Source organism: Daktulosphaira vitifoliae, unplaced genomic scaffold (assembly GCF_025091365.1).
Source record: "Daktulosphaira vitifoliae isolate Bord-2020 unplaced genomic scaffold, ASM2509136v1 Scaffold_4, whole genome shotgun sequence".
Lineage (NCBI taxonomy): Eukaryota > Metazoa > Arthropoda > Insecta > Hemiptera > Phylloxeridae > Daktulosphaira > Daktulosphaira vitifoliae.
In genome coordinates, this window is record NW_026099575.1 from 13,623,074 (window position 1) to 13,640,951 (window position 17,878).

General features: G+C 25.8%; 1 protein-coding gene and 1 long non-coding RNA gene across 4 annotated transcripts; one reads left to right on the top strand and one right to left on the bottom strand.

The window, feature by feature from the left end:
- Window positions 1–265: 265 nt before the first annotated feature.
- Window positions 266–16,234, top strand: LOC126905695 (MFS-type transporter SLC18B1-like). 2 transcript variants are annotated; one of them, XM_050685668.1, is made up of 11 exons: window positions 266–286; window positions 7,625–7,720; window positions 8,636–8,709; window positions 8,796–8,943; window positions 9,532–9,600; window positions 9,675–9,786; window positions 9,846–9,961; window positions 11,392–11,582; window positions 14,672–14,767; window positions 14,827–14,995; window positions 15,170–16,234. In XM_050685668.1, exons 1-11 carry the CDS (start codon window positions 284–286, stop codon window positions 15,497–15,499), a joined length of 1,404 nt encoding a protein of 467 aa, XP_050541625.1. In that variant the 5' UTR covers window positions 266–283; the 3' UTR covers window positions 15,500–16,234. The 2 variants fall into 2 exon arrangements, with proteins under 2 accessions (XP_050541625.1, XP_050541624.1); XM_050685667.1 differs by lacking the exon at window positions 266–286 and adding an exon at window positions 3,850–3,999.
- On the bottom strand, window positions 1,087–5,409 carry LOC126905717 (uncharacterized). 2 transcript variants are annotated; one of them, XR_007704094.1, is made up of 4 exons: window positions 5,149–5,409; window positions 2,991–5,028; window positions 2,560–2,934; window positions 1,087–1,211 (listed from the first exon to the last, which is right to left on the bottom strand). It is a non-coding gene; the product is annotated as an uncharacterized LOC126905717 (long non-coding RNA). The 2 variants fall into 2 exon arrangements; XR_007704095.1 differs by lacking the exon at window positions 1,087–1,211 and having other exon boundaries at window positions 2,664–2,934; window positions 5,154–5,402.
- Window positions 16,235–17,878: the final 1,644 nt, after the last annotated feature.

The window sequence follows — 17,878 nt, forward strand, 5'->3', positions numbered from 1 at the left end:
TGTAAACCAAATTAATTTATATTACTTTAACTTTACCATTAAATTACATTTTTTATTTTATCGATCAAACAGCACAAAAGTCATAAAACTTTTTAACTTTATATTATGACCTTGACGTGCATTTATGTAGTTTTTTTTTTTTATTTTGTTAAATGATTGTTCAATTTTATAGAATCTAAACGTATTTTAATAAGAGTGACTTCAATAATTAAAGAGACATGGGATTTAGTAAAAAATAATGGTAATAATATTCTTAGCTTCATAACTTCACTGTATCATTAAAATGGTAAGTCCGTAAATTTAACAAATTTAAAGCTTCTAAAATTATAAAACTTTTTAAATAAATTTTAAAAATTCAAATACAAAAGGTTAACCTTTTTTAATTATATGATTTTGATATCTAATAATAATTTTTGATGATTCTTCATCCTACTAACCTTGTTGGATACTGATATATAGAATCCTTTTAATTTATAATTAGGTCTAGGAATGATATACATTTATAAATTTTGTTTAAGTCATTTAAAAGGGTCCCAAGTTTTTTAACTTAGTCATATTTTATGTAAACGAATACAATCCATATAGATAAATTTTAGATAGTTTACCTTAATTTCTATGCAAAATATGTTACTTAGAACTTTGTGTGGTAATACTTGATTAGTAAAAATCAACAAAAAATAAGAAACCAAGCCGTAAAAAGTACAAATTTTACTAACTGAAAATTTATCTTAAATATTTTGAATTTAATTGATGTAATTAAATTTACACTTTCATATACAATTTTATTATCAGTTACACTTAAAATCTTGATATCCTTTAGATTTTTAGAATAATGAATAATACATTAATCTTACTAAGAGATTTTTTTTTTTTTTTGATACTAAATATCGAAAATACATTTTTTAAATACCATATTAATATAAACTAAAATAAAAAATTTTAATTTTATTCGTTTACTCTTTTTTTTATTTTGTTAAACAGAACAAAATAGTAAAAAATATGCTAACTAATAAAAGCCTAATTTTAAGTTTTCTAAATTTTAATGTGTATTGATTTACTTGATTTTTAGTCTTATTTACTTGTAATAGTATTATTACTATAGTACAATAATGTTTACATTTTATAAATACTAAATCTTAAAAAAATACACATTTGGATACAAATCTTAATTTAAGTTAAGGTCCAAAACATTAATATACGTGCACTGTGGCCTAAAAAATAAAAACATCTAATTATAATAATAATGTAAAGGCTGACGTAAATAATAGTGAAAATTTCTATGTGCGTCTATAGTAACTTGCATGTATCTACAGAACTACCAGTTTAAAGTCTAAAAAGCGTATTTTCGTCAAAAAATGTTGTAATATTTTCAATAATAAAATGCATATTGAACTTTCAGTTCTAGATGTCAAAAATAAATCTTACTTATTGCTATAAATAGGCCCAGCCATAGCTATTATTAAAGTCATTAATATTAATTAACAGTAGAAAAATTGTAACACATATAAAATAATCATGATTATTTTTATTATTATCTAATATGATTTATACTTCATATTATGAATATATTTATTTGAGAGTCAATAAAACTCTTAATTCTAAACCATTTTTAAATAAACACGTTAGATAACTATGAAGTGGGCATAAAATGGACAATACATTCTGACTTACTCATTCACAACGCGAACTTTTTTTATGCTTTAGAAGTGTTAAGAAAAACTCAGAATACTTGCAATTAAAATTCAAGGCAAACTTTATCGCAATCGGCAGTTCTGAGAGTTTAGCCCTCTCAAATTTGGTCACAGTCCACCGAAAATTAATAAATAACGATAGTTGTTTTTGTATAGAAATATTTTCGTGAGTGAACAAATTAAGTTAGACCTACCAAAAATTTGATAAAATTGTTCCTTTATAGCAGTAAATACACTAATTAAAAATACAATAATTATAAATATAGATACGTAAAAAATGTTAATTTAAAATTACTATAACATTAGTACAAAAATATTTAAAATTGAGAATAAATAACACTTATATTGTCACAACAATTTTATTGTTTATTATTAATAAAAATATATCTGTTGAAAATATAAAATGTGAAGTAAAATTTACTGCCTAAAAAGAAGAGTTTAAATGTATCAAAACAGCATCGGAAAACAAATCTTACCTATCACATACTTAATGATGCAACTAAACTGAAAGTTAACTAAAAGACTTCGAGTTCCTACAGTTAAAACCTCTCAAAACTTTCATTATTTTTGAATATACATATTTTAAACCTTTTTGAAATACTGCCGTGCTAAGCGAAAACAGGATAACTCCAAATAAAAACTTTTAGGTTAATATATTATACAAAGTTTTAAATTTCATCATAATATATATTATGATATACGTCAAATCAATGATCGATAAGTAATTACATTAAATGCATTATATATTATTTTGCGTAGGAAAAATGTATTCGCTTAATTATTGCACTTCAGATAATAATCTATTAATTGAACTATTAGCTGATAGTTTAATAAAATAAAATCAACAGTTTAAAACAGTATTCCTTACTTTTGTGTTTATGTAATTATTAATTAGCGTTGGAAAAGATATTGATGTTATTATTAAATTTCCCATAGTCTTAAACACGTGTATAATATAATTGTTTAAAGAAGTGACACTTTAATATTTTTTCACAAATTTCAAGTTCATTGCTGCCATTATAAAAAGGTACTTGTTTCGTACAATAATTTTTTTATTGTAATTTCTATTGTGTAAACAAGATTGTAAATAGTTATTTACTGAAGGTAAACGACTTTAAACAGTTCTATTTAAAGGCACTAAGACACGTATGTTTTGATAGATGTCAGTAAAATGTTTGACTTAAACAACTATTCCTCTCTTCCCTGGGTAGTTGTTTCCCTACCGTGATTATGATATTGAAAACTATAAAAAAAGTCTTTAAGTAAAGTCGTAATATTTCAAAATTTTCGAATAATTACCTCATTTTTAAAGAACGTTTTCCAATTTTTTTTTTACACGATCCATTACATAGAATAAATGCTCGGAGAAAAAGTGAAATTTGTTGATACTCATTATTTTTGTATAAGTTTCTTTAAATTAAACATATTACTACAAAAATCATTTTACACTATTCGATGAAGGATCTTGATAAAAAGAAGGTTAGAAACGGCCAAATGAGTAAATATACTGTAACATTTTATTAGTGTGAATCAATAATTATCAATCTAGTTAAAAATATGTCTATCCACTGAACCGGGTAATGTGATTTCCCATTGCGAAACTTTATACTACTCGAACCTTGAACAGAGTCAAATCGCGTGTAGCCATCGTTGGCGTATATAAAAAACGGTTGATGAGATGGTCATCCGATCAAGCAGTGGCCGACGGCCGTGGGGCGATAACTACTGATAACGGCAAGTGTACTCTCGTCAACGTCGCTCGCCGTCTCATAACAGACGGTTGTCCGTTATCAGTAGGTACCACCGCATATTCTTTTTCTCTTTTTATACGTACGCTCAATTACTATCTAATAATAAATTATAGTTATTACACACACACGCCAGTGCCTTGTACGCGATCTGACCGTGTGTCAGTTGTAGACCGTTGTAGGCGCCGTTTGGAATGCTCAGTTTGGCCAAAGTTCGGCGAACATTACTTTTGTTACCTCATCGATAGTGACTTCGGGGTTTTTTTGTTTTTTTTTCTTTTTTATTTTTTGTTAAAATTGAAACATTGTTTTTCAGTATTAAATTAATAAGTGTATGAAAATATAATACATCTAAGAAATATTTCTTGTCCTGCTGAATTGGTTTTCAACTATCACTAGCCAGTACCAAACAAACGGTTGTAAAACATTAATAAAAACATCAAACGAGCAGCAACATGAAGTTTTCAGCTTCAGAATGGATGATTTTGGCTGTGGTAGGCTCTGTACATTTTTGCTGTGCCATTTGTATATCTTTACAAGCTCCGTTTTATCCTGAAGAGGTTGGTATAAATCAATGTGTATTTTTAACTAGAATCAGTTACGTTGATTCTAATTTCTAAACGATAATTTGACTTTTGTAATTTTATAAGAATCATAAAACATGTATAATAGGTGCATTTCTATTTTTATACTGCACAAATAAATTTAATTTAAGTAGTTTTTGGAAATTCTTGTAATACTGATTATCAGAAGCTTACACAGAAATGATTTTAACTATTGGACCAATTCGTTTTCATTTACATTACTACTTCAGATTGATATGTTTACCATAGTTTTATGATAATTTTCGTTGTTTACACCGAACTCATTTATTATTGTCATTTATTTATTCGATTCAATTATAATATTTTCTGTCGTTGTGTCGTCTTATATCATACAGTTGTATTTGTATACTACTTTCAGGCAACTAACGGAAATAACGTATTTCTTCGAGTACATAAATACTCCATTTTTTATTAAACAATAAAATGATTATATCAAAAACATTCCATATAAAAATATATTTAGAAATATACAGTTACGTTAAGAAGTTGAATAATTGGAATTTTTTTTTTTCATATTCAGAAATTGAAAAAGTTCTTAAAATAACTATTATTTTATATGAACACAAAATAAAAACTATCCTTTTAAAATTTCATTATTTACATTTTAACAATAGGCGTATATTTTAGTTTCATAAAATCATTTGATCTGAATGCTTCAAGTCTAGATCAATTTAATATTATACGCATATATTTGAGAGTTCATGAAACTATTTTTACGGCGACATAACATAAAGAACCTTGACAGTAAAATAATATAATCACTAATGATTTTGATTTTGAATTAAAAAGCTTCTCTGCTTTGCATCGAAGCTAAAAATGTTGACTATTTATGTATATTTTTTTTCATTGTAGAACATATTGTAAATAATTGATTACATTGTGTAGCATTTAATACCATTTGTCATTTTGGTTGGAATTGTGTTAAACAGGCTGACTGTATGTTACGATTTATTGTCAATGTTATTGACAAGCTGTGCACTCCATCTAAAAATATAACATTTTTCAAAAGAAATTGAGATAGCTTTGTCTAATAAAATTTACAACTAAAAAACTAAAATTTAGAACTTATAATCAAATATTATAAATAACATTACAAATAATTACTTTACATGTCGTAAATACTGTATAGCTAAAATCCTAATAAATCATATTGTAGATTGCTTAATTCAAGACAAAAATAATTGTTGGATAATCTAATGACAATTAAATTAAATAGATTTAACGTCTACTTCACTGTTCTATTAATTGTGTTGTGTAATTGCGGAAGAGCCAAGCATTTATAACATAACTTGTTCATTACACATGTTTTTTTAAATATTTGTTTTGTTTTTCAAGTGTTTAGTCTATGTCCTACGAAAAAAAAAACAATGCACCGTTGCAGTTGAACACAATGTTAATATTTGTTATTTAAAGCGTCACTATCTGAACTCTGAATTCACAATTCGCACACGTGGGTAATTTGTGATACGTACACGTGTTTTTACAATCGTCACAATTGGACATTTTATCAATAAAATTTTTCCATATAATTTTTTTTGTAATTTATTATAAGCGAACCGGCTCATCAAAAACCAAGCGAATAACTTATTTTCTTCAATTATATTAGCATAATTTTTTTTCTTGTTATGCAAATGGCTTGGCATTATAGTTCATTTCATTGTACACAGCATGTTAGTTGATTACAAGAAGGCCGAGTAAATTTCCCCTAGTGCTCATCGCAAATTAGCCGCCGTCGTGATTATTTCGCTTGTTTTAAATTCTTTTATATATATATATATATATTTATTTATCTCACTAACAGTAATTTCAGTCTTCGAGACTAATATTGTAAATTTGTCATTCGGAATTGGTCAATTTATGGGTTTTTAACTATGTCATCCATTAGAGAGCGTATTTTTTTTATCGCCATTTTTTCAAAATATCGCATTTAATGATTATCGTTAACATTGCAATTTTTTGTTTTATTTGTTTTGCAGTATCGTTATGCAAAAGTTAATTACCTAATATACAAATGCATATGTTCAATTCTTTGCAATTAAACATTTTTACAATAGTTAAAAATGGTAATCAACAATACCATCGTTAAATACTATAGATTTAATTTAAGTCAAAATAATTGTCTATCAAATTTTATTTTAATTGTTAAAGTTATAAGTCGTTTTCGTAAGAAATTTTGTGAAGAACAAGCGTATTGTTATCGTCTTAATAGTGCCCAAAACCTTCGGGAATTATCAACGTTTTGCTAATATTATCTACTGAAGAAGAGATTATCATTTAAAAAATTTATCTAACATCACCAAGGATCCCTATTGTCGTTTCATAACACTTAAATACTATTTTAAACTCACTTAGAAAAAAAATTATTGAAATACTCAACAATTAAATTCTAATTAGATAGTAAACTATTAATCTAAAGTTTAAATTATTTTTCCCATTTTAGAAATTTATATGTTTTACTAAACAATTTAAAAAAGAATATAGTGTTTAAAAACCTATTTGTTCACATAAACTCATTGTTAATATTAAATTCAAATTGAATACTCACAAGTACTCAATCTTTTAAATCTTAGAATGAATTATTTTCATAATTTATTGCGATAATTTTATAGGTTTATGGACAATAGTATTAAACTTAAAAAACATTTTTTTATTGGCAATTGTAGTCACTTATTAGATTTTGAAACATAGTAATATGGAAGTAGCTTATATTTTAGAGTAAAAACTACAGATCTTTATGGATATTTCTTCATATATATATAGGCTCAATTTCAACAATTTTTTAACAAATCTAATTTTATTTCTCGCCTCCTCAAAAGTATTTCTTTATAAAAATGCGTATTATTTTCATTAATTTCTGATGACTGTGACAAAACTTAGTGTTAAAGACCCTTGATAACGTTTATGCTCTCATACAAGTTTTTTATTTTCGAAGATTTAATAATACCAAAAACTCTTACTTGATATTAAAATAGCACGTGTTTAAGTAAACATTCGTTGAAATGCATTTTCGTTCAATATAATTTTGTAGAAATATTGCTCAGTAAAATAGTCGTGTAGTAGAATTTTTTCTTAAATCTATTAATTATATTTCATACTGTAACGTAAATTTTAAATAAATAAATATTTATAAAAATAATTGTGATCTTTACAAAATTAATTACTGTATTTTATGAAATAATAAATAGTGTAATAATTATTTATATTTTGCTTCAATAAATAAAATATAGTTAGTTAATATTAAATTCATTTATAAAATTGTTTTAATACTCAATTATAATAACATAAATAATATAGATATATTTTATTATTATATATTAATAATATAATACAGAAATTAAAAAATTAAAACCAAGATATAATATTATGACATAATTTTTATAATTTATTGTTTTTTCATAATCGTTTATGTGTTCTTAGGGTTTTTTTATATTAATATTTATATATTATTTCAATTTAGATAACCTGATGATATTCAATGACCGAAACTATAGTAGCTAAATTTTTTAAAATTTTATATTACTCTTCATTTCTATTTCTATTTTTTTATACTACTATTGATATTAAAATGTCTCTTTTTTAGGCTGAAAAAAAAGGATGTACTGCAACGGAATATGGATTTGTTTTTGGTAGTTTCGAATTGGTAGCTTTCATTACGTCACCAATTTTCGGAGGATTGGTGAGTACAAAAAATTTTATTCTTCTAAATTTTAGAACTATATACTGTAATAAAATTCAAATTGTAAACCTAATCTGAAGAATACTCTAATTTTAGTGCTTTTTAATGCTATTATTTCCAATTTAACAATTAGATTGTGATAATCAATGATAATTTAAAATTATTCACATACTATAAGTTGTTCTTGAATTACTCATACTCTACGAACCTAAAAGACGCATCGAGAAAAATTTAATCATAAAAAAATTACTCGTTTCTGGCTGTGTCGACTGCATAAAATTTTTCCATTCAGTTTTACTTCTATCCTTGACAATTAGCATGACATTGTACATTTAATCATATTTCACGCTCCCAAAGAATTTTTATTTTTGTCATCATAGTTTATAATTGTATTACGATAACGATAATTAATATTAGATTTTTACTAAAGTACAATCAGTATACACTAATTTTCTCCATTTGATGATAACTTATATTATAACTTATTTAAAAATTACAAATATGAATTTTTTAATTTTTTAAAAATATATAAGTTAATAATGCAAACCAAACCAAACGCATGTTGTACGTCTTATTTAATAAAGTTTTAAAATATGTAAGGTCTAAGGCACCTCTAAGACTATGATCTTAAAAAATATAAGGATTTAATAATAATAATAATATTATTATTATTAGCAATTAAATGGGAATTCCCTATGGATAGGGGCTAAGAATACTTCCACGGCCCCTCTGCCAGTCGTAAGAGGCGACGAATGAGGTTGCGTCAGGTCGACAGCCGGCGTAAAAATTATTGGTCAAAAAAGTATGAGGAATCAAGAAGAATTAAATGGGAATTATTATTACAGTGATACAGAATTCATTAAATTATTATAGTTTACTAATTCATAATAAGAAATTCGATTTTATACTTTGCAGATTCAAAGAGTTGGGTTAAAATACCTGTTAGTTTTGGGAATCGTGTTAAATGCCATCTCTACCATAGCTTTTGGGTAAGTCGATTAATCATAGTGCTGTACATTGATTGTTTTACAAATGAAGCATTGGAAAGTCTCTTTTAATGAAAATTATTTCTAAGGTATTTGACTTACATTTACGATCGTAATATATTCTTAATATTATCACTGATACTGCGAGTATTGGAGTCACTCGGTGCCACCGGTGCTATGGTAGCTGCTTTTTCATTGACAGCTGTTTCCTTCCCCGAGTCAGTAGCAAGCACATTTGTAAGTATATTTTAATGATAAATTTTTAATTTATTTCAAATATTTATACACATAGTTGTTTATAAAATTAAAGTAAATATTTTCTTGATCTAATCGAAATTTTGGTTATCTCAAGAAACTTATTAATATGTAAGAAAACATTATTACATAAATTCACTGACAGGTTTCTAGCTAGTTCATATATGACTTTTATCAATCATATTTGTTCATTCTTGTTTTAAGTTCAAGTAGGAGTGTAAATAGATATCCATTTGTGTGAAAAGAGGATGATTTGTGCTAAATTTTAGCGTGTAGATATTCTGATAATTTTTTTTTGTAAGTGATTTACTTATAAAGTCGCGAACAAAAAAATAAAAAAGTCTTTCTTGTATTAACATAAATACTGGCCCTATAAAATATGTTCCTGTATATAAGCATAATTTTAGTTCAGTAGTATGATACATTTTTTTGTGTTAAAAAATGATTGTGAATATATTTGAAGATTTTTTTTATTAAATTATAAAACTGTAAATGTAGTAACAATATTTTAAAACTAACAGGTAGATTTAAAATTAGATACGTTATATTTAAAAAAATTAATATTTACAGTCGGCTTTGGAAGTGTTCTATGGTATGGGTTATATTGTTGGTCCAACACTTGGTGCTCTACTATTTGAGGTAAATATACTTACATTTTTTGAACTATTAATTTGTTTTATTTGATTTTATATAATTTTTTATGACATCAACAGGTAGGAGGTTTTCCTCTTCCTTTCATTGTTATGGGTCTGATAACCCTTGGCACGTCGTTCCTAGTTTGCATAATAATGAAACAAGACGTCCCTAGCCCGAACAAGGCTAAGAGTGAGATAGATCATCTAAACTTTTGTTTACGTTTATTTTATGTTTATTTTGTTTGATAGCTAAAGTGACGCATCTCATGAAAGTTCCTACTGTATTTATAAACTCGGTGGCAACTGTAATAACAGCCACAGCCATGGGCTATTATTCAGCTACACTCGAACCACATATTAGACCGGTATGTTATTATATTTAAAAGCGTTTTTAAAAATAATAAATTAAGAGTTATCATTAGTATTGCAAATGAATTATAATTACGCGAAACTTGTTCAAATTACTTCTAACTACTAACTATTGAAAAATGAAAAAAATATTTTTTTATTTATGTATTTTTGATGAATAGTGTTTAGTGTTTTTTTCTGTCCAAATCTTTGTTTTAAATCAATATTTACATTTTAAATTAAATCCAAGTCAGTGACAAACAATTTAAGAACATCAAATTAACTTTTACTTTGTACTTCTTAATTAAAATGTATTAAATTGTTGTAATTATTATTATTATTTACAATGAGATATAATATGGTTGTAAAACAAAGCACAATTGCTAGTTAAAAAGTAAACATTTTATTCATTAACCTTGTAAAAAATTATTGCCCTTTAAACTAAAATCAAGATCACATTATGTCTAAAATTCATTTAACATTTTATAAATGACAAAGTTTCCATTTAATTTTAATCTATGCCCGAAGTTGGAAAGTAAAACTGGTTTTAAATTAATAATTCATATGGTATTCTGGACTTTGGCTTTTTTAATGTTTATTTACATTTGATTAAGCAATTTTGGTGGCTCTATGCATACATTTATAATTAAACGTATATTATATTTTCTGTATTTGACTTAAATTATATGTACAAAAATGACCTTATTGTCTGTAAGTTATTCTGCACATTTACCCAGAGACATATATAAGGAGGAATGCGGGGGAACATTTTCCCGGACGTTGAAATTGTTGGGGGCGTTTCTGGCGTATGACCGAAAAAATATACAACACTTATATCTATGAGCGAATTTTTTTTTTGTATACATTTAATGCTTTAGATGCTAAGAAAATCGCATAATGCACTGATCTACTCTTAAGATATATAATTTTTAAACATATTGCTGTCGAAATTTTGATCAAGTGGGCGCGTTTTATTATTTTTACCTATGGCGTAAAATTCTTAAATACGTTTATTTATATCAAAAAATCTTTTATCTTAAGGGAATTTAAAAAATAAATATAGTGCTCAAGCTGAAACTATTATGAAAGAATTTAAAAAAATTAGAAATATTATTTGAAAAAAAAAATTCTATTATTCAAGTGAACATACAAAATTAGGATTTAAAATACAAAATTTAGTAAAATATCTAATAGACTGTTTTCTGTATTCAAACTTTTCGCATGTTTCTTCTCTTTGGACTTGTTTTTCTCAAATCATAACAATAGTGACCAAAGTGTAATTCAATAAAATATTGTACGCAATAAATCGAATTTCATTATTTTATTAATTTTATAGTATAACATTATGTGTTTTGCAGTTTGGACTTTCGCCCGTAGATGTTGGANGATAAAAAATCGAATTTCATTATTTTATTAATTTTATAGTATAACATTATGTGTTTTGCAGTTTGGACTTTCGCCCGTAGATGTTGGATTTGTGTTTATCATTAGCGGTGGCACTTATGCTCTAGTAGCGCCTATGATCGGATACATTTGCGACACTGGTGTCAACCCAAAGAAAATTATGATTTTTGGCACATTATTGACAGTAATTAGTTACTCTATCGTCGGACCAGCGCCATACATGCCCTTAGACAAGTACGAATTAAACATACTCTTGGTATAATATTTGTAGAGTTAAAATTAAAAAAGTACCATTATAGTGATATAATATTGTCTGTTAAATCAACTTTACACTCATCGTAAAAAAATAGTTGTATTAACTTAATAAATAGTTAAGTGTGAACAGTTTAGTATGAAATTTTAGGGATTTCAAAGGTCTTATAAATTCATATAAGGATTAATATTACCTTTAAATAATAATTATTCATTGCATCGAAAATCGTAAAAATTTAAATTATTATAATCATAAATGACAATTCTCCTATACAATTAAGTTATCAGCGATATCATACTTAGTCATCCCTATATAATTTTTACTGTTAAGATCTGTTAGAACTTTGTTATTAACAGAAAAACATGAAAAAACCTAGTAATTGAACAATAAAAGTATTATGGGCACGTGTTTCATTTCCAAATATTGTTGACAATTTTGTTAATGAAACAAATAGGCTTAATTAAAAAGTTAATGTGGTGTCTTATTCGATTTTTTCGGATTGCGACACTGAATAGCCACGTTAATACCTAATGAATAGACTTAAACAACAGCTAATGAACGGAAAAAAATGTATGTCAATAATATTAAAAATAGTTAGGTTTAAGTAATGTGTAGTTATTTCACTAATGGTCGATTAAACTCAACTATAATCTTAAATTTATGGTTCATGTAGTCATTTTTTTTTTTTTGTGCGTGTCTTAATTCTTAAATAGATGTGTAGGTTTTAATATTGATTAAGAAATTCATATAACATAGCTAGTAGACACCAGATATATTCTGAATAATGGGTACAATGAAATATATAAGGGTTTTTAGTAAGAAAGGAAACTGTTTTCTGTTATTCTCATTGTTTGTAACAATGGACCTGTTTATCTTACTTTTTGAACACTCTGTATAATTCACATTTAAGAATATTAAAATTATTAATTATTCATTCGAAAATTAAGGGAATTTAATTATCTGAATATCATTAATAATAGCTATACAGATGCGTAATAGGAAGACACAAGGAAATTCCAACGTTGAACACTTATTGATTAGGTGATTGGACCATCAATAGGTCACATTATAATATACTGAAATTTAAATACTTAATATTATACTACTTTAATGAAAATAATTAGTGCACATTTTAATATAAATTACCAATCTAGATTAGAATTGTTGTAGTATCAATAAACGAATAAATATACAATGTTACTATCAAAATTATCCGACTTCTTGAACTCGCGTTTGCCTTTATCGTTATGAATTTGTATAATTTTTTATTTCGTTTGAATAAATGCGCAATTATTTAATAAAATTATAAATAACTATCTGACACCAAGACGTGAATAATTTTTTTTCATAACATTTTCTTTTGTTTAATTGTTTAAGATAATTTAGAGCAATTCGTAAATTTTTAGCGATGCATTGTCTCAGTTGTGGGATAAACAATTATTATTAGCCAACAGATAAATTACAGTGAAACAAAAACGATGTTGTACACTTCGTATTGATTATTGTTTTTTATCGTACAATTATTGAAATCGTTTCTGTATTATACACTAGATCATCAAATTACAAATTGACACGAGCAAAATTTGAGAACAATCGACTGTCTTTGTAGTATTACATTACAACGGGTGGGCAATATTAAATATGAGTTGTCCAGTTTCAAAAGAGCGTAAGCTAATAAATTTTATTTTTGTTTTGCTTTTTTCTATTTGAAGCTAGTTTGTCAGGAAAAAGCAAAATTAAAAAACATTTTTTTTTAAATACGTCCTTTTGAAACTGTACGACTCATATGAAATATGCAGTGAGGTATTAATTACTTATACAAAGTTTGATAGTATATTTTTTCTATTGTCAACATACAATAATATTTTTGTTCTCAAATAAACATAAACATGAGATTACGAGATTAAACAATTCAATGTTGCAATTCTAAAATTATAAAATAAAATTATATTTAGCACTTAATTTTCTTCGTGCATAGAGATTATGATGTGGGCACGGTTTATATTCGTGATAAAAATTAACACAGTTTAAGTAGTACAATGTTTGTCTATATTATTAAAATAATTTATATCTTATGGATAAAAGTACTTTTTACGTATTAATTAAAATAGCTTTCTACGTTTTTTAAATGTATTTAGTTTAAGATATTGAGCTAATTAAATGTTTTTTCTAATTTATTTTTGTCTTAAGTATCATTAAATTTATTGCGTAGTAAATGAAAAAAATTATTTATCAACTTTGAATGATTTCGTTTATTATATCGCCTAATTTTTATAACAAAAGGGCAACACATGAAATTTAAATATCGTTTTTTTAGTATTTTATCTATTCTATTAGTATTGTTAACTAGTATTGTCTAATAGAGTTGTAGAAATACAGAGATAGTGTCAATCAGATACAAAATTTTAAGCTAGTGTTCTAATTTATAACGTTTTAATCAGAATAATAAATTTTTTTTTCTACACATTTAAACATGTATTAGTTCAGTCTAATAAAAAATCTTAGTAGTTTTAATTTATGCTGTTGTATATTAGTTAATAGAGAAAATATTCATAGTTTTCTTTTAAGATTTAATTCAGCTTAAATTACTTTGTACTATAAGTGTGAAAAATGTTATATGTATTGATACATATATTATTAAATAATTTATTTTCCATAATAAAAGAAACATATTTTTTGTAATAATCAATAAGGTAGATTTATATTCCAAACTTTTATGTTATGTATAAGTAATTGAATCAAAATTGTGAACAATGGTTATATAAATTATGAGCATTGTTAATATTTAGAAAAATCGTAATTTACCTGAAGTTTTGTAAATATTGGTTTTATAATTTCGAAATGTTTTTTAATAATTTTTTTGGTAAGTTAAGCGATTGACCTAGAGAGTGTATTATTTAGCCCATTCATTTAAGCTAACAATTTTGTTAGTTTAATTAGACTATATAAACCGAAACTCATAAAAAATAAATTTTATAAAAAATATGTCTGGTTCTTTTCAAGGCTTTATTAAAATTTGACGAGTAAACTGTATTGTATTTAATTTAAGTATAATTATCATTTGTTTCAGATCAATGTTTTTAGTAGTCACAGGTCTTGTAATTCAAGGATTTGCTCTTGGATCGATATGTGTTCCCACTTTTGTCGATTCAATGAATGCTGCCTTGTAAGTATCGATCACTAATGTTTTTTTAGGCATCTAAGAAAGGAATTTTATACTTTTAGCAATGCAGGTTTTGCCAACGATATACATACTTATGGGCTTTTATCCGGTATATGGTCTTCGTCGTTTGCACTGGGAGCTTTCTTAGGTCCATCCATTGCCGGAGCTCTATATGATTTAGTTGGATTTGAACAAGGAACATATTTTGAAATTCTTTTACATGCTGCTTTGGTTAGTCTAACTAGAAAATAAAAATTCTCACAATAAGTTTTTGTTAGTTATTTTTAAAATAAAGTCAGATAAAGTTATAAAATAGATGTCTTGTCAAATTAAACATAACGTATCTTATTTGATAGAAACCAAAACAGTTGTGAATTGATAGCTTAAAAATGATTTTTTTTGCAGGGCTTAGCTTTGATAATATTTGTATTTACCGACGAAAAATCTAAAGACAAAATAAATGGTTTGAGTGACTCTACTGTTGGTTTTGCTGATCAGGAGAGTACACCCGAAAAGAATAACGGACCAAATAGTAAAACTCCAGTAGTGTACACAATAAATGGTCATCCTCATCGAACGACGCCATCAACAGGATCTTTCCACCGATATGGATCTACTTACGGAAGTTTCAGCAACTCGTGTTTGGCTTCATCTCTTTCGTCGTTGCGAATCAATAGCAACGACGCTGTGGTCATAGCCAAGGAAGCATGCGGCCGCATCGAGTCTCGAGTATGAGTTCCAGCAACGTATTAAAAAAAAAAAAGTCCTTCTCACTTCGGTGTATTCTTTTATAATTATATAAATATATATTTTATTTTGTTATCCCGATGCTATTGATTAGATGGCTGCTAATTGTATACACGGGTATGTGCGTGACTTTTAAATAATAATAATTTTTAAAAATTATAACTTTATAAATTGTACGAAGGCTTATGAATATCATCGTTATTTGGAGTGGGCTGCTAGTCAAATTCATGACTGCCATCGCATTTATTTTAACCATCGATCGGTTTTTTTCGATTTTTGCACCACAGGAGCATCTTCTTGCACAGATACTTTACGCATGATACCCAACAATATTCCTTCGAGTATTTTTCAACAATGTTACTTTACTATATGTTTTTAGATTTTCTAAATTTGATTACGCATTGTTGTTTATTGTCTAAAGTCGTATAATTTTAGTGCGCGTAACTCGTTACCGACTGTTTTTTTTTATTTAAGTTATATGTCCGCGGGGTCTAAAGAAATTTCAATGCGCTTCTTTTCTCTGTCTGTGACTTACTATTATCCGTAATTTTTTTTTATTGTGTATTCGCAATCTACCCTATATGATAAGATAGTTTTAATTAATTTTTAAATGCTGTAACCTTTATTATATATTTTAATATGCAGAGACCGCCGTAATGTATATAACAATGTGTATATTGTATGTTTGTTTTTTAGTGAAATATATGAATTATTATATAATTATATTATATTTTTCATAAAACGAGCATTTGGCCAGTAAAAGCAGTGTGAATACTTTTAGTTTTGTTCATTATAAAATACAATTAATTCTACTAAATATATATTCGATTCATTAAGAGCCGTGTATCATGTTGAAGTACCAGAAATTTAAGCTGATCTTTAAAGTAAATATTTTATTGATAAGCGCAAATAGAAAATTATTTTATGACTACTAAATGTAATTTTACCCTATTTAAAATTTCTAAGACGTTCAGCATAAATTTCATATAATATTTTTTGTTAATACTCACAACATATGTAGTTTACGGTTTAAGTTTCAAGTAACAGTTTTTATTATTTGGATTTTTATAGCAGTTTAAGAACTTCACGAAATTTACATTTGTTACAAAAATGTAACACATACAATTGGTATACCGGCACTCTGGTTATGCAATATAAACACATAAATATACTTGTAATATTTCGACGTGTATACATTTAAAAAAAACAATTGACACTAGTTGTTACAATTTGCATTTATTATTTAATTTAAAGTTTTAAAAAGTCACTTTTGTACATAACCATAGCAAAATCATTTCTACAAATGAACAACGAAGTTAATTTGACTAAGTAAATTTTTACCCTGTGTGCATAAATATGAGGTTGAAATTGATTCTATGTCTGATTTTATTCTCAAAGTGATAACACTTTTTTATAGATATGTATTTTCGAATAGACTTAGACAAAATTATTAATTAAAATTTTTAAAAGTTAATACTGTATGTGCATAAATTAAACATAGAATTTAAATAAATCCACATAGAAGTATTGTGCCTTTAATAGACACCACATAGTGGTAACATAGTAATGTATTCGAAAAAATGGTTTGTGATTTCGCATTCATCAACTTCACTAAAACGAATGTTAAGCATCACAGTGTCCTATTTAAAAGAAATTTTAAGAATGTTTCAGATGTGTATGAGATAACTTGGTGACGTTTTTTTGCACCCAGGTAACATTTAATAATCTTGACCGATTATAATATAATTTTTTTTTTGGCCGACAGAGTTACCATTTAGTCTATTGTGCCTTTTAGTTACTTAACTGTCTTAAATTATTTTTAAGTTAAATATAACTATATTATGTAATATTTTACTTATTAGTATTTTTACATGAAAAATGTATTTCTTATTTTCTATTATTAATAACTTTTTGAATTTTCAAAAGGATTTATTTATAATTTTAATTATTAAAAGTGTATCTTTTGTTACAACAAAAATAATAAATATTTTGGTGATAAAAATTTTGTAGTTTTAATAATACATTATTTTTAGACATTTGAAAACAAAATATTTTGAAGAATTTTTGGTTTTGAAATATAATTTATTTAAAAAACTTTAATGAACCGTAGCTACGTTCAAAATTTGGCTTTCTATAGAGGTTCAAATTTGGGTTTTCTATGAAATTATATTTTTCTTCAATGCAATGCTTTCCCATAAACTTGCTAACCATTAAGTTCATTTATAATACTGAAGCCTGAGTTTTCCCTTTTCACTGTTGGAGTAAAATTCAAGAATTGTTTCATGTGTAGTATTATCGCTGTTTATTGTAGTAGATGGATTTTAATTATTATTAGCCTTAAATGCTAGCGCAGGATAGTAAATTTGT